The following is a 23,743-nucleotide window of genomic DNA, read 5'->3' on the forward strand; positions in this document are numbered from 1 at the left end:
CCCACCTTTTGCCATCGCTCTAATGAACGCTGTAAACAGTATCTGTATCTTGCGTCACCGGAGTCGTTCAGTCGACAAAGTCGCACATTCGATATCTATCATTACAGGACCACGTGTTTGACAGGCATTTCTCAACATCCAGAATCCAGGGCTCCCAGGCACAGTATAGATTTTTCCAGTGCTGTTTTTCTGGGGGAACGCTGGGGGATGAGTACCCCTAAACTTTTTCATCGACAAAGTAGTTCTTTTACGATGTTGAAAATTTGGAAGAGTGCCAATGATTTATTTCAGGAACGTAAATTTTTTACTTCATTTTTAGCGTTGGTAATTGCAATACGAATGATACCAGTGCAGTTTTTGGTGGGAAAAACGATGTCATTGACTGTTTCAAGCATTTCTAAGCCGCAGCAACCGTTCTTGACAACTGAATTGCTGGCAGCCAGTTTGGCAAGCACGTAGTGCCCTCGCCCGCTAGTAGTGGGCGATGGTAGTGCTGAACGGATATGCGTACGCTCAAACGCTGAGCTACCAATAGATGTCTCTATGGTCCCGCTACCATGATCCTTCACGATTCATTACCATCTTTGTTTTCTTGTTCTTTATTCGTTCGCGTTTGCTTTTCTGTTCTTGTTGGTTGTGCGAAGTTTTACAGTGTGTCCTGTCTTTCATTGCAACTTGTAAGTTAAGTTGGAGGTGAGAGATTGTTAGTTTTCTGCTAAACTATTTTACTTGTTCTCCTGCATCTAAAAAACCAAAAACTGTCAATAGTTCACGTGCGAGTGAAAAGCCAGGAAGTGCAACATCAGTGGATGACGAAAGTGGAACTGTAAACCTGAGCACTGAACTTACGTGTGAAAATGCAGTGAACGAACGTGTGCATGATCGAAAATTAAATGATCGTACAGAATGTTGGACTTTGGAACAAGAAATTGCATTTTGTGAGAAAAATGACTGGTTGATCATTTCAAATAAAAAACTTGGCTGCAGAATTTGCAAAGAAGTAGAACGTTTAGACATAGAAAGAAATAAACAAGGCGTGAACATCGCAGAGCCTTGGGCTAAAATATCTGTGTCATCTTCAGGTGGTTCCAGAAAAGAAGAACTGGTTTCTTTCTGTCAAGTCAACTGAAGAGTCCGATACCATTTTTTTTTGTAGTTCGATATGTTGATGACTTCATGGCTAAAAGCAGACAGGTGGTACCCCATGCTTCCTTTATAAGTAATTTTCGCTGCATTATATCCTATGTCGGAGTACCCTCAAACCTTTTTTTAGAAAAACAGCACTGGATTTATCAGTGACATCTTTAAGAGCTGGCATCAGCATCAGGAAGAACTGCTTCACATCGTGGCAACACCTTAACTTCTGTGAACTATGGTTTCCCCGGTTCTCTGCCAAAATCAAAGCTACTTTACTTGACGCTGATCTCCACGTCATTAAGGCTCACGAACTGAGATTTCGTATAAAAATTGACCAATAAGCAACAATAACTCTGCAGAGCTACATAACGTTTCCTGGCATATTAACTGATAATATCCTTGTCGGGTCTGCATCTGGATTGTACAGGTAGCTTAACAGGGTATGTCAATGGTCCATCTAGACCCCATCTTCGGATCCAAATGCCATTTGCTAAATCTCACCAGAACCGGTTCCTACCATGAACAGTGACCTCTTATACAAAATGGAGAGAAATAATCATTGCTCCTAATAACGTAAAGTGAAAGCTGCCAGAAACGGTGCATACGTGGCTGGGCTGGCCAAGTCAATGAACTTTCTTGTTTTTTTGTTTTTAATATCATATAAAAAAGGAGTCCACATTTTACTTGTCTCTAGTCCCTGGGTATGGATTTATTCCAATATTCTATTAGTTCATCTGCTCCTTTCCCCTATCTCTGCCCATCTCATCCTTTATCCTCTCTCTGTCCATCTCCTCCTCTATCCACTGTCTGTCCATTTCCCCTTTGCCTCTACTTGTCCACCTCTTCTTTCGCCTATCTGTGCCCCCTCCTCCTTATGCCTTGCCGTCTGTTTTCTTCCTCATCCTTCTCCTCCCCCCCCCCCCCCTCCCTTACCCCCTTCTCTCTCTCTCCACATATTTATGCTCATTCGATTACAATGCTGTTGGGTCTTACCCTCACAGGATTTCTTTCCAGATTGTAACTAATATGTGTACCAAATTTGCTTGAAATCAACGGAGGGGTTTAGAATGAGCTTTGTGCCCATTGCTTTGCCATGTGTGCACATGTTAAATATATTTGACACATATTTAGCATACACCGAGATGAATGAAGCCACAGGATACATTGTGTCTGACATTATTTTGCCACTATAATTATGAAAGTGTTGCCAGTAGAGGATTTTATGCATGAACTCACCACTCAACTATGTCCCATAAATTTTCTATGGGGTTCGTGTCAGGCAATCTGGATGGCCACATCATTCTTCAAATCAATTGTGAACAATTGTGATCCAGTGATGTGGTACACTGTCATCCACAAAAATTCCATTGTTGCTTGTGCACACGAACTGCATGAATGGCTGCAAATGGTCTTCAAGTAGCCAAACATAACCATTTCCAGTCATTATGGAGCCACCACCAGCTTGCACAACGCATTATTGACAATCTGCGTCCATGGCTTTGTGGCGTCTGCACCATACTCAAACCTTACCGTCAGTTCTCACCAACTGAAATTGAGACTCATGTGACCAGACCACAGTTTTCCAGCCGACTAGAGTCAGTCGATATGGTCACGAGCCCAGCAGAGGCACTCCAAGAGATGTCGTGCTGTTAGCAAACGCACTCGCGTCAGTTGTCTGTTGCCATAGCCCATTAACACCAGATTTTACTGCGCTGTCCTAATGCATACATTTGTCGTACTTCCCACGTTGATTCTGAGGTTATTTCACACAGTATTGATTGTCTGTTAGCACTGACAACTCTATGCAAATGCTGCTGCTCTTGTTCATTAACTGAAGGCTGTTGGGCACTGCCTTACCCATGTTAGAGGAATGCCTGAAATCTGGTATTCTCAGCACACCCTTGAAATTTGGAATTTTGAATTCCATAACGATTTTGGAAATGGGATGTCCCGTGTATCTAGCTCCAATTACCATCTCATGTTCAAAATACATTAATTCCCACTGTGTGGCCGTAATACACATCAGAAACCTTTTCACAAGAATCATGTGAGTACAAATGACAGTTCTGCCTATGCACTGCCCTTTCACACCTTGTGTACATGATACTACCAACATCTGTGTATATGCATATCACTATCCCATGAGTTTTGTAACCTCAGTGTATTTAACATGTATTTGTACACGATATGTAAGGAAGAAGAAAATATATAAAACCACTGACACAATGAAGAACGAAGATGAAAGTGTAAACTTTCCAACAAAGTTTTTAAACTTTTCAATGTCCCCAGTATGCCCTCAGAAAAAAGCTTATTAACATCATTAATTTAGAAATATTAAGCAGAAAAGGAAAAGCCGAGTCAGTATTCATTCCACGAATACCGCTCACTTCAGCTAACTTACCACTGAGCTTTAAAACGATGCAATTTCTGGTATGATTAGCATACTGTAAGAATACTAATAATATTGTGGAGTTAATCTAAAAGAACTGTTTCTCTCACACAGACAACCAACTATATGTAGCATGTTGGACAACTACTCTTTGTACCCAAATGCAAAATACTAAATACAGTTTGTAAGAGTATACTTTGAGTAAGTTAGATGCCACACAATTGAGATGTTTTATAACACATTTTCTTCATATTCAGAAGAAGGAAAAAATGAGAAAATAAATTGTGAAGTGGTTCTTTCTCATCTAGTTAATATGTACTCATAATGTTTCCTTATTTAAACTACTGGCAAGTAAAATATGGCAATTTCCCAGGAAGCAACTGAGGTAACATTACACTAGTGAACTTATAATGGAATAACAAGTTATGCTGCAAACCTCATAATTGGTTGTAAGGCTTTAAATACTCACAATCGTGTACTGGCATATGCTTCGTCATGTCCTCCTTGTACGAAAAAGTCAAACTGCAGACTGGGCATTCATAGGGGTGGCTTCCGTTGTGTAGCTGCAGGTGGACTTTCAGGTTTTCTGAGCTGTCGAAGCACTTGCCGCACATTTTGCATGCATATGGATGCTCATCTGTGTAAAAAGAGAATATACCAGGAGCATTTATACTAGTGATATTTTTCAAATTAGATTCTGTTAACAATCAGCACCAAATTCCAAACTGAATATCTGAAGTAAGAAAATAAGAGAAGAAATATAAGGACATGTCTTTAACAGCAAAGAAGGATTCAAAGTCTGAATGGGCCGTGAAAGTAAATAATAGATATTCAAGCAGAGTATAAAACTTTATATAATAGGTGAGAACTACCCCAATACATTAAAATTCGTGAAACACCCACAGGAATACATATAACATTCTCCTCAGATAGTGTCATGTTGTTGTTGTTGTTGTTGTGGTCTTCAGTCCTGAGACTGGTTTGATGCAGCTCTCCATGCTACTCTATCCTGTGCAAGCTTCTTTATCTCCCAGTACCTACTGCAACATACATCCTTCTGAAACTGCTTAGTGTATTCATCTCTTGGTCTCCTCCTACGATTTTTACCCTCCACGCTGCCCTCCAATACTAAATTGGTGATCCCTTGATGCCTCAGAACAGTCCTACCAACCGATCCCTTCTTCTAGTCAAGTTTTGCCACAAATTCTCTTCTCCCCAATCCTACTCAACACCTCCTCATTAGTTATGTGATCTACCCATCTAATCTTCAGCATCCTTCTGTAGCACCACATTTCGAAAGCTTCTATTCTCTTCTTGTCCAAACTATTTATCGCCCATGTTTCACTTCCATACATGGCTACACTCCATACGAATACTTTCAGAAACGACTTCCTGACACTTAAATCCATACTTGATGTTAACAAATTTCTCTTCTTCAGAAACGCTTTCCTTCCCATTGCCAGTCTAGATTTTATATCCTCTCTATTTCGACCATCATCAGTTATTTTGCTCCCCAAATAGCAAAACTCCTTTACTACTTTAAGTGTCTTATTTCCTAATCTAATTCCCTCAGCATCACCCGACTTAATTCGACTACATTCCATTATGATAATTTCAAAGGAAGCAACTACTGTGTCATATTAAACTAAATAAAGACACATCTTCTCAAAAGGCAGAAAGAAAAAAAAGAGAAAATATATATATATATTATAAAATAAAATAAAAGATATTTGTGGAAAATTAACGTTAAAGTTCAATTAGTGATAGTGAGGTGTAACATTATTGATCGAATGAGACGTTCTACCTCCTCGATATCTGTCAGCTGACAAAAGACATTCGTGGCTTAAGGTAGTTAGTACGTAGGAAGCACCCCACTTTCACGAGGTTTCTTGATAGTTTGAGCAGATCGGAATTGTAGCGATCCTGTGCTATTGGTGATGCGAGTGACGGACTGACGCTTCTATCTGCTGGGTGGAGTCATTTGGCCTGTGGAGCTGTGACAGAAGGAGTGCACGTGACCTCCTTCACGCCAAAGGAATCGGCACTGCATTGGTGTTATGTTTTTATCGTACTACTGTTCTGAGTCTCGTGTGAGATGGACGCATGGCAACATCTGGGTGGACTGTAATGCACGTGTAGTTGATTCATTAACAGCAGTCAGAGTTTACATTATAGGAAATACATTGACTTGAACTTCTCTGAGTGTGTCATACCACTGGAGCAAGAAAAGTCTCTTTCAGCATCTTCGACACAGCAGATCGAAGTCCACAGGGAAGGAGTTGTGTCACAGTTTGAGGGTGCTGAATAACAGGTTCCTCGCAGCATTGGTACTGTACAGTCACCACAAGAAAAAAGTAAGAGAAAGATGAAACCTAGATGTGGAAATTACAGATTGACTACTGGACTATTTCGATGGCCTGTTCCCCTCACCCCGAATAGGGAAATAAAGACTGAGGAAACATTCCAATAGAGTGCTGTAAATATTCTCAATCATTAACGAATTTAGTCAGTCTTTCCGAGATGTACAGAGAACGATTGTACTTCAATTAATTTCTGAACTTGTGACAGTGCACGTGCTCTGATTAAAATAACTTTGCAATTGAAGTTGCAAGTAAAGTGGAAGAAGCAGCCACCGCCAACTTGTAGGTACACATACAGCCTTGCCTAGTGTGGCTGCTCACAGCAGTTTGTCAGCTACAAAGTTTTTTTTATCCGAGCTATAACTGACATTATCCTCCAGATTACCTTCATTGTGTGCGGGAGCAGGGTTTTCTCGAGGCGGGACTTTCTCTGTCTCCACACTCCTCTCCCCTGCCACAGTCTGTGACTCCTCGTCCTTCTCGGTCTCGCTGTGGGACAACTTGATGTGCCGCAGCAAGTTGTCCTTCCGCTTGAACGTCTGGGAGCACTTGTCACACTCGAATGGACGCACTGAAGCTGCAAAGATTTTAATCACATTTCAACATTTTTGGCCACACCGACAATAAATTTATTCAGTTTGGATGTAGTTCTTAACTGTATTCACTGCGATATCTGTAACCCAGATTCACAAAGTAATAAACCCAAAAGATTATACCGAACTGACAGTAAAAACACCAACATGGGTATCCAGTAACAGTAGCCACTCGATTAATCTAAGGAGAAAGGAAAGAGTATTAGGGTTTAGTATCTCAACAAAGAGTGAGATTGTTAGAAGCTGAGAAATGGAAGTAAGTTTGGAGTTTAATGCCACATCAATATAAAGCCATCAATTGTGGAGCATGAGCTTATCCATGGAGCCTTTAAGAAAAGAAACAAGATGATAATTACAAAAAGAATGAAGCAGCCATGTGTGAAAAACAAAGGGCTTTGAGCATTTTATCTCAATCTTCAGAAATATTATTGAGAGTTATATGCAGACACCTTAAGAACTAAACAGAACCCAATTTAGCTGAATACCAAATTGGCTTCTGAGAAGGCAGACACACAAGAGAAGCTATTCTATACTTTTGCAATATAAATTCAGACACACTTAGGGTCAACAGAAAAATTTACATAGTTTTCATATGCATCAGAAAAGTATTTGACATTTCCAATTGTAACACACTTACAGATGCTCTAAAACTGGTGAAATCTGACTATAGAGAAAGGAGAGTAATTACAGAAATATACAAAGGACAAACACCACTAGTAAAGATAAGAAACATGTAAAAAGATGCTAGAAATCTTTTAGGCTGTTAGAGAAGGATGCAATCCATCTACATCCCTATTCAAAAACTACAGGAACATACAATAAATGAGTGCAAAGAGTATCATATAATTAACAGAATAAATGGAGAAAGAATGCAGATAATTAGGTTTGCAGATGACATAGCTGTGATAGCTCAGAAGAATCTGTTATGGGTATAGTACTACAGGATAGGACACAATGGAAGAAAAACAGTGAAAATATTTGTGTACTCCAAGAAGAAATAACATTAGAAGAAAGAAAATAAACTAGATGATGCAAACATTTAGGAAGTACGATTGCTAAAGACAAATAAGCATAGAAGAGATAAAACAAAGTGTAGAGAATCAAAAGCAACATAAATACTGAAGTGAGGAGAAAGATGGTTATGAGCTGCATTTGGAGCATAGCACTTTATGGTTGGGAAATGTGGATAATGAGCAAAAATGAAATGACATCTCCTGAAGGACTTGAGGTAAGATGCTGGAGACGCGTGCTGAAGTGGAGAGACAAAACAGCCGACAAGGAAGTCCTGCGAAGAATTGGCAAAGAAAAGTCATGTGAGGACAATAAAGGAGAGAAGAAGACAAGTGGATTAGGAAAATAATATGACACAACCAGTTCCTTGTAAATGTCCCAGAAGTAATGTCACAAGGGAAGAAAGTCCAAGAAAAACATGACAGTCATTTTTAAAAGAAACTATACACAGTTTTAATTATGCAGAAATGGAAAAGTTAGCTTGTTATACATTCAGACAGAAAACTGCAAACAAATGGAAAGATTGATGCTGGCAAAGTAGTTTGGATCAGACAAGTATAGGGAAGAGAAACCTTTTCAAAGTGACCGTCGAGACATTTGTATGAACCGATGGATGTCGGGAAAAGGAATCACACTCTTTCCTACTGAAAGCTACTCTAGTCCCACCTCACCCAAGAAAAGAAAAAATCTTAAGCTCCAATTGGATGAGGAGGAGGAAAGAAACTGGCTGTATCCTACTCAAACCATAATCTTGTATCAGTTTCAAGAGAAATTGGAGAATCTGAATAAGGTATGCTACACAGAGATTTGGCTGCTACTCTTCCTGAAAGCACGTCCAGTGTCTCAACCAATGTGTCAGCTCATTTTTATTCATTTAAATGAGTCAAACTGTGATGAGCTCATGTAATGTGTGTGAAATACAAAGGATTTTAAATGGCACCAAAAAATTTATTGTGGTAAAAGAAAGAAGATAAGAAAATTTCACATTTATTGTCTATTGTTTGAAGCAATCCATTCAAAGACAACATATTTAATATTAAAAATATCTGTTTTTCAAAATATAACTGGATAGATAAAATAAATCTATTCTTCAAGTAACAGAAGAAGAATCCACATATAAAAGTTAAGGAAATGTGGAAGACTTCGGAGCCAGTGGCTCCTTCTTGTGGCAAAAAGGTTGAAGGGGAAGAAAGAGGGATGAAGGAAAAGAACTAACAAGGTTTAGGAAATGGGGAGATGCGCCAAAAAGTCTCATTGAAGCCAGAGTCAGGGAAGACTTAACCATATGGGATGAGAAGGAAGGGCTGATTGTTGGAGACTGTGTTTTCTTCTCAACCCATTTGGTAAGACTCCCCTGACCCGGAGTTTTGCATGAATTTTCTGAACTCTTCCCATTTCCACCTAAACCTCGCCAGTCACTTTCCTTCGTCCCACTTCTTTCCCCTTCAACCCTTTTGCCACAAGAAGCGGCCACTGACTCAAAAAGCTTCCACATTTACTTAACTTTTGTATGTGCTTTATTCTGACACTACTCAATGAGTGTAGTTTTTTTATCTATCCAGTTATATATTTTATATTTTGGATCTTAGACAAGTCATTGGAAGATTGTGCATAAATTTGGATTTAAATGACAATAAGACAACTGCTTCATTCCATTAGCAAACCTGCATAAAGAATAAAGCATAGTCGATATTTTTGAGTGGTCAACAGGCATATAAACTAGCTTTTAGACTTTTAAAGTTGGAGTAAGATACTGATGAACGATGAGAGAAAAAAGAAAATGGATGTATAACATGATACAGCAACAAAGGATGGATGAGCTCATTCCAGTAGATGTCAAATATAAATTATTTTCGACAGCACCCAAAAATATATTATGGTAAAAAAAAATTACATAAGAAGATTTCAAACACATTCTTTACTGCCCGAAACAATCTGCAAAAAATAGTTCTTTTGTTTTTTATTCATATCAAACTAGTAGGAAGATTATGTATAAATTGAGTCTTAAAAGGACAATCAGCTGATTACTTCACTCCAATAGCACAGCCACAAAACAAAGTGAAATACTGAGAAGAAAAATTCCACACATAGATAGCACCGACAGAGGGATGGATTTCCTTATTGGTGAATTAATAACAATGATAATATTTTTTTAACACAGAATAACAAAAAGAATCCCTAGAATAATACACTTTCTGCACATTGTACAGATTGTTGTTCTGAATGTGCCGGGTAAGAACGTTGATGTTTACAACTTATAAACTAAAATGTTTAGTTTAATGACAAGTTTCACATATCAATACATTATATGTTTGTTAACATGTAAGAAACAGTATTATAATTTTTTGTTATCCTTATATTCCTTGTGAATCACCTAACACACTGTTTCACAACCTGTGGTTTCAAGGAGTTTGGCAAAATTCTTTTCCATAATGGCAGGTTCCGAGCTTGGGCTCATTACTGTTTTCTTAACTTCTGCAGCATTGTCATAATAATGACCACAATAAAACAATGGAAAATCCAGGATGGAATTTAATCATATGAAAAGGATAGTTGCTACTCACCATATAGCAGAGATGCTGAGACACAAATAGGCACAACAAAAAGGCTGTCAGAAAGTGAGGTTTCACCCAACTACGCCTTTGTCGGAAATAGATAAAACACACACACACACACACACACACACACACACACACACACACATTACCACAATCTCTGACTGCTATGGCCAGACTCACAATGTTAGGAATACATATAACTTCACTACAATGGAAATTCAGTCTGCCAACTTCTTTGTGTTCTAACAAGATTAACAGCAGTACCACAACCCGACTAAGGTATCGTTACATGGCTGTCGGGTGTTTGATTTTCAACAATAGCCTCAGCAGCCAGAGACTGTGGTCATAAGAGAGAGAGAGAGGGAGAGAGAGAGAGTGTGTGTGTGTGTGTGTGTGTGTGTGTGTGTGTGTGTGTGTGTGTGTGCGCGCTTCGAACTGAATTTTATGCACGTGTTCTGTACGTATATTTAAAAGTGGGTGGTTCACCCAACTGAGATCATTGTGGAAGGGGTCTGTGAATCGAAGAAGTTTGGGAACTGCTGACCTAACATTACGAACCAAAGGAAGATATTTCCTTCCATTTTTCATGAAGACATAACTCATCTAGAGAATAATATAGATTTTCTGCTAAAATTGTTTTATTTGGTCATTTAATTTGGTAGTAGGAAAAGCTATCAGATTTTAGGAAAGGCATTGGCTAGTTTCAGCCTCGCATGAAGTACATTTTTTTCATACAATGCTATTCTCTTGCTACTGACTTGGTATTCTGATTTTTGTCTAGTACTACACTAGTGCAGGTCACAGTTCAATTTTTTTCAATTTGTTTCAAGCAACCCAAATTGTTTTCTGCTGCTCACATAAAACAATATCAACTCAAAGCCAGTTCGTTTAGTACACAGTTTCCACAGCTTGTCAAGTAGCAATGTGATGCTTTTTCAAGATTGACAAACACTTCACTAACGTATTCCTTGTTCTCTATGGTAGTTATTATTTCACCTTTATCTGTGCCAGGGCTACTGAAGTTGACTTGTTTTCACAAAGCCCTTCTGAGTCTCACATGTTAGTTCAGGATTGCCACTAGTCTAGTTTAATAACTTTCTCAAGTACCTCAGAAAATGCATGTAGGATTGAGATGGATCAATAGCTTTCAGTTTTAAACTCATCATCTTTCTTGTAATTTATAGTTACTTGTGTTACTATTAGATTGTCTGGGAAACTACCTTCCAAACAGATCATTTATTACTGCAGGTGCAGCATCAGACATGTTTCTAAGCACTTTCTTTAGTGTATCTTTAGGCACAAACTCATAATAGTTGCCACCATTTAAAGCAAATTATTAAGTTCTATGTCTCTTTTGTCTGTTTACAGACAAATAAATGTATAATCCACTTCCACATGCAAGATAAGAGCATCATGCTAGTAATCAAACTAAGGCACAGACAAAGCCTCCAAAATGTACAAGTTCTTCCAGAGCACACTAGCTTTCACAACAAAGTGTAGAAGTTCATACATGACATCAAATAATCGCACCCCTTTGCACGTCTACATAAATATTGAGGACTGGTCCATAAAGAAAATACAGGGAAATGAAAAGAGGATTGTAGCATGCACTGGTTCTAAAAAACTACAGCTCTTTTTAGTTTGCGATTTGCAGCAGATGACAAATCTACTTCGGTTTAGTGTTTAACACATGTGATCTCTCTCCACATCTCCCTCCATGTGCACAGAGACGCTGTCATTTTAATACTGGTTTGCTGGCCAAGCTTTTTTAGATGCACTCGGTAACTGTGTTTCAGCAAAATCATTCCACAGCTAGAATATAACTAAAGCTGTCCTCAACCAAAAGATGAGTTTATAGCACCACTGTGCTCTGTTAGGCACCGTCCAGTTCCCACAGATACGGAAAACAACAGTTTTTTAGCTTCTGACATATAGTAGGTTGGCCTGCACAATAGGTGTGTTGTGTGAAGCAGTAGCGGCCTGCTTTATCGACCTGAATTGCACGTGCTGATGGGCACGGCTGTAGAAAGTTGAGATTGATGGGGAGAGAGAGAGAGGGGGGGGGGGGGGGCAGGATGGGATGGATAGAGAGGGGGGGGAGGGGGGAGAGAAAATGAACAAGAGAGAGGGAGAGAAGGAGATGAGAGACAGGGGGAGGAGGACATGGACAGAGAGAGGAGAAGGAGATGGACAGAGAGGGGGAGATCTGGTGAGGTGTGGGAAGGGCAAGAGACAGGGCGGAAGGAGGAGGAGGGGATGGACCAAGAGGGTGGAAAGGGGAAGGAGATGGAGGGACAGGGGGGAAGAGGAAATTGGACAGATGAGTGGGAGGAGCAGATGGAGAATGGGAGTGAGAGAGAGAGAGAGAGAGAGAGAGAGAGAGAGAGAGAGAGAGAGAGGGGGGGGGGGGAGGGAAGAGGAGAGAGAGGGGAAAGAGGAGAGAGAAGGGGTGGGGAGGGGGGAGAGGGGTGGGAGGAGGAGGAGGACGTAGAAAGCAGGACAAAATTGTCTTAACTGAAGAATTGTGCAATGTACTAAAGAGAGAGGAACAACTCATCAAAAAAGTGTATCCACTTATAGAGAAAAACTATGTAAACTAAGAATGGTTTTATAGCAATTTTAGCAACAAAAATGGTGTTTATCAATAAATAAATCAGCAAACATGTAATATGGAACTAAAGGAAGAAAAATATGTATAAAACAACTGACAAAATGAGGAACCACGAAGAATGTGTAAAATTCGCAACAGAATTCATCACTTCATTCAATGTTTTGTAAATTATAGAGTGCAGCAATCAGTCGTACTTTTTTTGTAGAACCTGTAGATTTATAAATCGCATAACAGTCGTTGAGTGCACCTACTTTCCTAATGGAACGTAACCTGTTATTCATTCAATGTTCCCAGTATGCCCTCAGGAAAAAAATTATTAACATCATTAAATTGACCATATTAATCACAAAAGGAAAATGAAAGTCAGTATTACCATTCATTTCAACTAACTTACCATTCGCCTTCAAAAGGCTCCAATTTCCAGTGATACTAGCATATTGTATGACCATCAATAATTCACAAGCATCCCAGTACTATGGAACAAATCCAAAAGAATTGTCTTTCTCACACAGATAACTAACTGTAATGTGCTGGACAGCCACCAAAGATTTCTCTTAGTAATCAAATGCTAAACACCTTGAATAAATTACATGTTGAACAACTGAGATGTATTGGAGCACTTTTTTTCCATACTAAGAAAATGAACGAAATAAAATAAACTGTGAAGGAGGATTTTCTTACATAGTCAGTACAAACTGTTAATGTTCCCTTATTTAAACTACTGGCAAGTAAAATGTGACAATTTCTCAGACATCAACTGAGATAGCATTAAATTAATGAATCTATAATGGAATAACAGGTTATGCTGCAAATCTTACGATGGGTTGTAAGGCTTTAAATACTCACGATCATGTATAGGCATATGCCTTGTCATGTCCTTCTTGTATGAAAACGTCAGACTGCAGACCGGGCATTCGTACGGGCGGATTCCCTTGTGTCGCCGCAGGTGGACTTTCAGGTTTTCTGACCGGGCAAAGCACTTGCCACACATTTCACATGCGTATGGACGCTCATCTGTGTAAAAGGAAAATATGACAGGAATGACCAGTGATATTTTTAAAATTAGCTTATGTTAACAATCAACAACAAATTCTAAACTACATATTTGAAGTATAAGAAGGAAATAAGAGAAGGCATTTAAGGACATGTCTGTAACCTCAATGAATGAGTTGAAGTTACGAATGGACTCTTACTGCAAATGGCAGGTAAGCAAGCTGGGTGCAAAAATTACATAGTTGCTGAGAGGTATCACTGATTCATGAAAACTGAGATACCCACATGAATACATGTAATGAACTCTATATCGCAAGTTGCAATGGTTATTGCTGAACTAAAGTCTACAATTTATTTTCACGGAAACTACAACAGATATGTGAAACACATTTTTTTAAATATATATAGTGTCTGTATATGTGCAGATGGATATGTGTGTGTGTGTGTGTGTGTGTGTGTGCGTGTGTGTGTGTGTGTGTGTGTGCACGCGCGCGAGTATATACCTGTCCTTTTTTCCCCCTAAAGTAAGTCTTTCCGCTCCCGGCATTGGAATGACTCCTTACCCTCTCCCTTAAAAGCCACATCCTTTCATCTTTCCCTCTCCTTCCCTCTTTCCTGATGAAGCAACTGTTGGTTGCGAAAGCTTGAATTTTGTGTGTGTATTTGTGTTTGTTTGTGTGTCTATCAAATGCCAACGCTTTCGATTGGTAAGTTACATCATCTTTGTTTTTAGATATATTTTTCCCACGTGGAATGTTTCCCTCTATTTTTTATATATACAGCTAAAAATAAAGATGATGTAACTTATCAAACGAAAGTGTTGGTATGTTGATAGAGACACTAACAAACACATATGTGTGCTTGTGTCTGTATATGTGCGGATGGATATGTGTATGTGTGTGTGTCTGTGTGTGTGTGTGTGTGTGTGTGTGTGTGTGTGGGCGCGTGCGCGAGTGTATACCTCTCCCTTTTTCCCCCTAAGGTAAGTCTTTCTGCTCCTGGGATTGGAATGACTCCTTATCCTCTCCTTTAAAAGCCACATCCTTTCGTCTTTCCCTCTCCTTCCCTCTTTGCTGATGAAGCAAACGTGGGTTGCGAAAGTTTGAATTTTGTGTGTGTGTTTGTGTTTGTTAGTGTCTCTATCAACATACCAATGCTTTAATTTGGTAAGTTACATCATCTTTGTTTTTAGCTATATTTTTCCCACCTGGAATGTTTCCCTCTATTTTTTTCTTTATATCACCGTCAGAGCCCACCATGGGCTCCAGTCTATTTTAAGGCTAAACAAGCTATGCCTGGCCTGTTCTTTATGTGTATTGCTACAACTCTTCTGAATGTTACTTACATATGTGTTCAAATTGTTAATGTTTCAGTGGAATAAAGTTGTGTTCAGTCTACTGGTCATGTTGTACTTATACCTAATTACAACACATTAACACAGTTAAATGCAATAAAATTTCAACTACATGCCACCATTTTTCCACATATTCACACCCTTTAACTATGCATTTTCTGCAATGACAAACCGGAGCCTGTGCTCTGCATTAAAAAACACTGACTCACCTGAGACTAACAAGTTATACAGATTTGAAAGTGGCTTCAAACGATTGTGGAAAATTGCTCAAGGAGCTGGAAATCTGAAGGTGCTAAAGTGGATGTCATACGTGATGTCAGACAAATTTGGCAACAAGTTCACCAGTTACAAAACTGTTGTGGGGCCTGCTGGAAGTACAAGTTTTTCTTCTACTCACACCAGGCTCCGGAAATATAGGCTTTAAGCCTTGTCAGTGTCATCTCACAGCATTCCGAATTAGCAATTTCTCGAGTCTCCGTGAGATACTATGAAGTGCACCCCAGCTGTCTCACAAGACTGTAGTCGTCAGTTTGCTCTCTTACGAACTGCCGCTCTGTGCACTGTCAATCAGATTCTGCCTCGTCATGGTAACACCAAATCACATTCACAGTGATAATGATGTTAGTAAAATTGTCACCTTCATCCTCGTATCAGTCCAGCATGTACCAACAATTTTGCACTACGGCAGGATTTTTGCGTCCTGTAAAAATCTGCAGGACCCATCACACACGACCTTTGTGGTAATGATGTAGTGCAATGCTACAATGCCGCAGTCAGGAACGCAATCCTTCCTCAGTCGTAACCTGCCAGTTGTAACTGAAGAGTCGATCAGAACACTGTCCGTTACGAGAGATTCCAGTGTTGAGCAGGGTATTGCCTTCTGTGCACTCTCTTTCCAGCCCTGCTGAAACGCAACTGCTCACAGCCTAACATTACTCACAACTACTGTACCGTCTCTGTACACTTTAGTAAGTGTAACAGGTTTCAATTAGCACAATTTGTTCAGCAGTTAGGATTTCAATTACACATCTCCGTTTTACTGGCATGTAGGTGTTGGGCGCTACCGTGGAACGCTCCCCTGCTGCCGCTAAGTGCTGCGGGCTACAAAACCGCCAAAACATTAGTTGGAAGATTCAAAATCAACACTAAACCCACATAATTGTGTTTTAATACTCAAAGTCAACATAAGAAACAGGTGGCACTGGTTTTGGAATGACCCTCACAGCCCATAGGCGATTAGGATCATGTCATTCTAATCAACTTAGACTTTAGTAGTTCAGAATGGTGTGAAGCTCTACAATTGGCAAATGATACGTCTACATCTATACTCTGCAAGCTGCCTTACAGTGTGTGGCTGAGGGTACTTGTGTACCAGTGTCACATTTCCTGTTCCAGTCACGAATTGTCTACAGGAAAAATGATCATTTGTACGACTCGGTGTAAATTCAAATCTTTCCAATTTTATCTCTGCAGTCTTTTTGTGAGGTCTACATAGCAGGAATTAATATATTGGTTGACTGTTCTATGAACGTATGAACTTTAAAAGCAAACCACATAGTGATGCACAAAGCCTCTCTCATACTGTCTGCCAATGGAGACAGCCGAGTACCACCATGAAGCATTCACATTTAGTGAAAGAGCCTGTGACGAAACACTGCTCTTCTCTGGATCTTCTCTGACTCAAATCACTCATTCCTACCTGATGCATATCCCAGACTGAAAACCAATGTTTAAATATTGGTCAAAAGGAAGCTTCTCAGTCCACCTCATTTGTCAGTATACTGCACTTCCTAAGAATTCCTGTAATGGATGAAGTCCAACACCTACCTTATCCCCAATTACTTTCACGTGACCGTTCCATATGCATACGCCCAGATTTTTGATGGATGTCGCTCCTTCCAGTGATTGTTCCGCATTCCTGTAATTGCATAGTAATTGAGCTTTTTGATAATTTATGTGAACCTGATCCCTCAAACCTCTCTAGTTTCCAAATCTGTCCCAGCACTTCCCAACTCACACCTGTAATACAGAGTCTTAAATTTCCTTTCCAAACCCACTGGCAGTTTAGTTTTGAAAACCCCATTTAATTCACTGAAAACCTTCCAAGTCATTTTGACTCATATGTCTATATGTTTCCAATCATTGTCTTTTCAGTACAGCGGTTATACACTATTTTCCTTTATTATAATTTATTTTCAGGTCTATTTTCAAACTTGCTCTTTTAAGTTCTTCCATCTGTCACTATCAGCACTAGAGGCAGACAGTACAATGGCACACATGGTGTCAGCTTTCAGTGTGATAATGTTCTTTACGTTTGTGAGAGCATTGTTGTCTCAAACTTCTTCTCCAAATTTGTCGTAATTCCCTTAAAATCCAAAGCTGCTATAGCAAATTTCAACAAATAACTCACTATTCTACCTTCAACTTAACAAATGGTATATTATTTGCATTGTCACACATGTGTTTTGTGTTCGTGACAACTTTAGGTGTTCCCTATACTGAATAATAGTAAATTTTCAAAGTTCATCTTCTGTCTCAGACAACACAGGTTCACTGTTAATATAACAGCTGTCATGCAATATCAAGATTTCTGGGGCAATCTGGTGTGACGGTAGCCCAATACCGGCCTGCCCGTAATGTGGCAGTAGGCATACTCATCGTCAAGGTTCCGGTGAGCCACACGCGACCGGCACAAGGAAGGATCACCGTGCCGTGCACCAGACATATCGTAATCGCTTCACTAGAACAGTAATCTTGCTATTTATGTTAAATCAAAAACATTGAGCAATGGAATGAAGTAAACTTAACCGATCTTTGCAATATAATACATTAGGGTACTATATGTTAATATATGTTAACAATGTTAACTGATATTTTCCAACATCTGTAACACACTGCGTACCATCAGATCAGATGGAATAAATAAATAAATAAATAAATGCATATCCTCCAACATTCTGGGCCATCCTGCCTAAGCGATCAGAAACTAGAACCAGTCAGTCATTGGACTGCAATGGCGTTCCACACATAGCTAAACCATATCTGCAATCCGTTTACATTCCAAAATGGTTATTAGTAGCCTGAAAACAGTAGTCTGCAGCTGTGGTCTAATGCATGTGTGACTAGTGACGGTTTAACGAACATGTGCACTTACAGATTATGTTGTTTTACGATGTTTGAATATGTGTGCTCGCACTCTGTAACAACGTCACGAGTGTATTTAACAGTATTGACAACAACATACAAATGTGTCCGCTTACATTACGTCGACATGGCTTCAAGCCATGATATGTAAGTAACATGGCTACGTAGTTAAAATGTCTTGTATAATCGGCAAAATGACGAGATACATAATGAAACTGTAAAATAATTTTTTTAAACATTCTGTACTTTTTCAGCAGCACTTGATAATGACCTGAGGCCGAAATTGCAATAGGGTAGTAAAAAATTATAACAGTCACTGGGGTGAAGATGATGTCCTTCAAAAAATTTTTTATGACTGTAAATCCCTGCTACAACAAGATATCACAGTACCTCAGTAACTTTCATTTGGGCTCAGTCTGTAGGATACAATACATGTACAGCAGCCAAAATTACTATAAAAAGAAGTGCATTTGTAGTATCTGACTAGAACATTTGACTGTGCTCACTGCGGCAGGCAGACTTTGGTACATACTTGTATGAATGCTGCGGACATGCTTGTTGTAGTTGGCTCTCTCGTTGAAGCTCCGTCCGCACTGGTCACACTTGTACGGCCTCTCACCCGTGTGCAATCTCGAGTGAACCTTCAGGTTCGAAGCTTCGGCAAAATGTTTCCCGCACGTAGAGCACTTGAACTTACGATCGTCTGTCAACAGAAACAGTGCCAAAGATATTACACTCACTGGAAATGGAACATAATCTTACACAAACAGTGTACCAGTTTGAAGTATTATCCCGGGAGGAAGATCATCCCATCGACAGCTCAGTTATTAGAGATGGATTGCGAGCTCACATTACGAAAGGATGGGAAAGGAAATTGTCTGTGCCTTTTTCAAAAGGACACAGCAGTTTAAGGAAATTTGGGAAAACTATTCAGGATGGTGGGACATTATTCGAAATGTTGTCCTCTCAAATGTGTGTCCAATGTGCTGACCAATCCACTGCCTCACTCAGTCAATGTATTATGCTGCGAGAAGCTACAAAAGTCATTAGATACATATACAATGTTTTTCTTAACTTTTTGTCAGTTTCGACTGGGCTACAGAGCTTAAGCCTCTGAATTGATCAAGAATAAAAAAAACAGGAAGTGAAAAGTTATTTAGAACTTGAACAGAAACCAGACTACAAATTGTAATATAACAGACTGGCTTGCAACACAATTCATGTGACTAGTGCAGTACTCAATGGAAAGTCACGACTACTGCAAAGTCTCTTCATATTTTGCCAGGCATCATTTACATGTACAAACTTACAAATGTTGTTGAACTTAACAGTTTATCGTTTCCATGTGATTGTTTTATGTAGACTTACGACAAAATAGCTTTAGATCAGTTTAAGTAATGTAATGTAATGTAATGAAAAAGCTAAGTGAACTAAAATACTGAACTTCTGAAGAGGCCATGTAAAAATAATAGCAGTGTAACTATGAAGTAATTTATCGTTATCTACAGCTATAGGGTTATTAGATTAAATGGTGTAAAATTTTGCACAGAAAAGAAATCATTTTATGGAAAACATCTTCCTGTTTATTGTACACTTGAAGCCTTTTTTTACATGTTTCTGAACTTGCAATTTTCCACTACAAGTTTATTAAGGTACATGGTTAAATAACGGAAGGGAAAAATGGCATTGTTACAATTTTACGTATAGAGGAGCAGCTGCACCTGCCAATTAGCTATTGTTTAGTTCCAATTCTGTTGCCGAAAGTTCAAAATCATATTAATACTTGTCAGTAGATGGCACTTAAGATGATGTTTGGATTGTGGGGCACTCAACTGTGCGGTTATCAGTGCCCATACAAATTCCCAACCTTTGCTCAGTCCAATCTCACCACTTTCATGAATGATGATGAAATGATGAGGACAACACAAAACACCCAGTCATCTCGAGGCAGGTGGTACATGGCAATTATTTGTAACTAATATGTGTTGTCTTAGATGTGAGAGTGAAATGCAGTTCTGAGTGTAGCTGTTAACAGGTACTACCTGAAGTATTGAAAAGATCAAAGTCAAAAAGTTGTCACGTTATTTACATGTATGATCCCAGGACATAATAATTCTACATCCAATGAGAAGTACATTAAAAATCAGTTATTTTCTTTGTATTATCCAATGAAGTTCCACGTCCTGGAGACATCTGCTGGTTTGCTGTTCCAATTAAATCCCTTGCATATCTCAACCTTAATTTTTGATAATGTCAACCGATGATTTTTATCACATAAGACATGATTGTAGCCTATCCCCCCACATTATTCAAAATGTAAACTGAGCAAGCAGTCCAGGAAAAAATAATTTGGAGAAGAAATTCAAGTTCAGGGATAAGAAATCAAAATGTCAAGGTTTGATGATGAGACTGTAAGACACCAACCACTTCCTGCACTATTTCTCCACCATACCCACCCCTCTACCTCTTGGATCCCTACTCCTGGATCCCACCTCCCTATACACCAACACCCCTCATGCCCTTGCCTTACCAGTGTTGAACACCACCTTTCCCAACATCCTTCAGACTCCAAAGCCACTACCTCATTCCTCATATACCTTACTAACTTTATGCTAATCCATAACTACTTCTCATTTGAAGGGAAATTATATAAACAAACCCGCAGCACAGCCATGGTCACCTGCATGGCATCCTGCTACACCAACTTTTTATGAGCCATCGAGAGGAGACCTTCCTAGCCTCCCAAAACACCAAACCCCTAGTCTGGTTCAGGTTCATTGATATCTTCATGATCTGGACCCAGGGCCAAGACACCCTATCTTTGTTCCTTAACCTCAACACCTTCTCCCCCTTCCCCTTTACATTGTCCTCTTCAACCCAGCATACCACCTTCCTAGATGTTGACCACCTCCTCTCTGATAGCTCCATCCACACCTCTGTCCACATTAAACTCACCAACCACCAACAGTACCTGCATTTTGACAGCTTTCATCCCTTTCACACCAAAAAACCCCTCCCATATAGCCTGGCTACCTGGGAATGGCATATCTGCAGTGAAAGAAACACTGCTGCTCAGCATTGCTAAGTCTCTCACCAAAGCCTTCACAGACAGGCACTATCCCCCAGACCTAGTCCGTAAACAGATCTTCCTTGCCATTTCCCCTCACAACCCCAATCCTCCCACCACCCCCCAAAAACCAGCCACAAAGGAGTGTCTCCTTTGTCACCCAGTACTACCCCAGACTGGAACACTGAACTGCATCCTTCACCAGGGCTTTGATTATCTATCGTCGTGCCCTGAAATGAGGGACATCCTACCTGAGATATTTCCCACCCCTCCTAAAGTGGTGTTCCATTGCCCGCCCAACTTCCACCACATCCTACCCATCCCTATGCCACTCCCAATTCCAACCGCTTGCCACAAGGATCAGACCCCTGTGGAAGACCCAGGTACAAAACCTGACCAATCCACCCACACAGCTCTTCCTATTCCAATCCTGTCACAGGTTTATCCAACCCCACCAGGGGCGGACCACATGTGAAAGCAACCATGTCATTTACCAGCTCTGTTGCAATCATTGCACAGCTTTTTATATTGGTATGACTACCAACCAGCTGTCCACCAGGATGAAAGGCCACCAGCAAACTGTGGCCGAGAGCAAAGTAGACCACCTTGTGTAACAACATGCAGCCGAACATAACACACTTGCTTCACTACCCGAGCTGTCTGGATTCTTCCCTCCACCACCAGATTTTCTGAACTTCGCAGATGGGAGTTACCCTTACAACACGTCCTCCACTCCCACAATTACCCTGGCCTCAACCTACAATAACATACAGCCCCCACACCCTCCACCCAACGGTTTTCACCCCCTATGTCCTACCATCTCCTCCCTGTCCTCATCTCCCATCCTGTTTATTTGCTGCCCTCCGCCAAAACATCGACCCATCTTTCCCTGATCCTCTCCTTTTTTTCTGCCACCTCCCTGCCCCACAACCTCCTGATGCTGCACCGGTTGGAGTCCAGTTGCTGCACACTCCACCAGACAGCGTTTGTCTCTCTCCCCACCCATAAACTACTATCCCCTTCCCTTCTCCTCCCCTCTGCTTGTGTCCCACATGATGATGTATTCCAACCTGAGATGCTGGGGTTGGTGGTAGTGTGTGATGAGGTGTGCTTTTGTGTGTGCATGAGGCATGAGGTGTGCTTCTGTTTGTGTGTTTGTGTGCGTGTTTTTTTAACTTACGGAGCTATGTGTGAGAGTCTTTTAATCATGCCTGTCTGCAACTTTACAGTAAGTAGCAATCTATCTTTTCCTACATTGTAATTCTGTCAGAGACAGAGACAAAGGAATTGGAAGAGCAGTTGAATGGAATAGACAGCATCTTCAAAGAAAGATATAAGATGAACATCAACAAAATTGAAGCAAGAGTAAAAGAAAGTAGTCTGATTAAATCCAGCAATTGCTATCAGAGAAGCAAAATAACTGACAATGTTCAGTGTAGAGAGTATGCAAAATGCAGGCTGGCTACAACAAGAAAGCATGAGAGTTAAACCGTCGAAATGCGCTACGAATACTGAAGATTAGACGAGTAGATCATATAACTAATAAGAAAGTACTGAACTGAATTGGAGAAAAAGGAAAATTATGGTGCAACTTGGCTAAAAGATGGGATTGGTTCATACGACATGTCCTGAAGGAATGGCCAGTTTGGTGATGGAGGGACATTAACAGCAGCTATCTTTTCTACAACAGCATACTTTCATTACTGCTGGCTATGAGCCTCGTCTTTTTCACACCATATCTTCCAGTCCTGCATGTTCCACATCCACATCTCAAAATAGTTAGTTAAGTTATAATTACTTATTGAATAAAATATGAAAACTAATCTGTTTTTAATTAGGCTAACTTTATTAAACAGTAGAGTTATACATATTAATTTTATACCACATCCTTACATAATTACGTAGTAACGTAATTTCATGCATTAATCTGTCTTATGAAGGCTATGTCCTGCAGCAGCTTGACAATAGCATACCACCTCACACTTCATTAAAACGCGAGCATGAGTTGCATGGTGCGCAGTGCCTGAGGCGTGACCAAGAGTGGTGACACGAATGGGCAGTTGTGTGAGGGTAAGCATCATTGAGGGTTGTGTCTACATTGCAAATTTTTTGGAGCAGGTATGTACCTACACTGCCTAGGTAGCTTAATTTTATTTAAATTTCATACTTTTTTCATTTTCACGTATTTTTATTTTATTTACTTAGCAGTCACCTGATGCGACAATGCTTAATAAATAAAGGGGCAATAAATATTTTTTTTCCTTTTTAGCAGTTTTTTTGTATCTTTTTTATTTTTAATTTAAGTTTTATTTAATGCATTTTAAACTTAATATTTTACTAGTAGACATGATACAATCAACATTTATTTTACTTGTAGACACAATATGATCGATATACTACCCCCACTTTCAGACAAATGCTATTACTAATAAAGTGCATTTAACACTATAATTCTATTTTACCATTGTTTTGTTTTTGTTGTAGTCTGTACTGTAGAACACCATCCATACCATACCGTATCACAAT

The 23,743-nt window shown here is 39.7% G+C and overlaps 1 protein-coding gene across 1 annotated transcript in view; it reads right to left on the reverse strand.

Annotated features, from left to right (window-relative positions):
• The window catches only part of LOC124552276 (RE1-silencing transcription factor-like), a 71,733-nt gene that overhangs the window by 38,131 nt on the left and 9,859 nt on the right, over nt 1–23,743 (reverse strand). Inside the window, exons 3-6 of the mRNA XM_047126555.1 lie at nt 18,683–18,853; nt 13,506–13,673; nt 6,272–6,463; nt 3,996–4,163 (exon numbers count right to left, since the gene is read on the reverse strand). Coding sequence (XP_046982511.1) covers nt 3,996–4,163; nt 6,272–6,463; nt 13,506–13,673; nt 18,683–18,853 — 699 coding nt within the window. The remainder of the gene's footprint in view (nt 1–3,995; nt 4,164–6,271; nt 6,464–13,505; nt 13,674–18,682; nt 18,854–23,743) is intronic.

This window comes from Schistocerca americana, chromosome 10 (genome assembly GCF_021461395.2).
Source record: "Schistocerca americana isolate TAMUIC-IGC-003095 chromosome 10, iqSchAmer2.1, whole genome shotgun sequence".
Classification (NCBI taxonomy): Eukaryota; Metazoa; Arthropoda; class Insecta; order Orthoptera; family Acrididae; genus Schistocerca; species Schistocerca americana.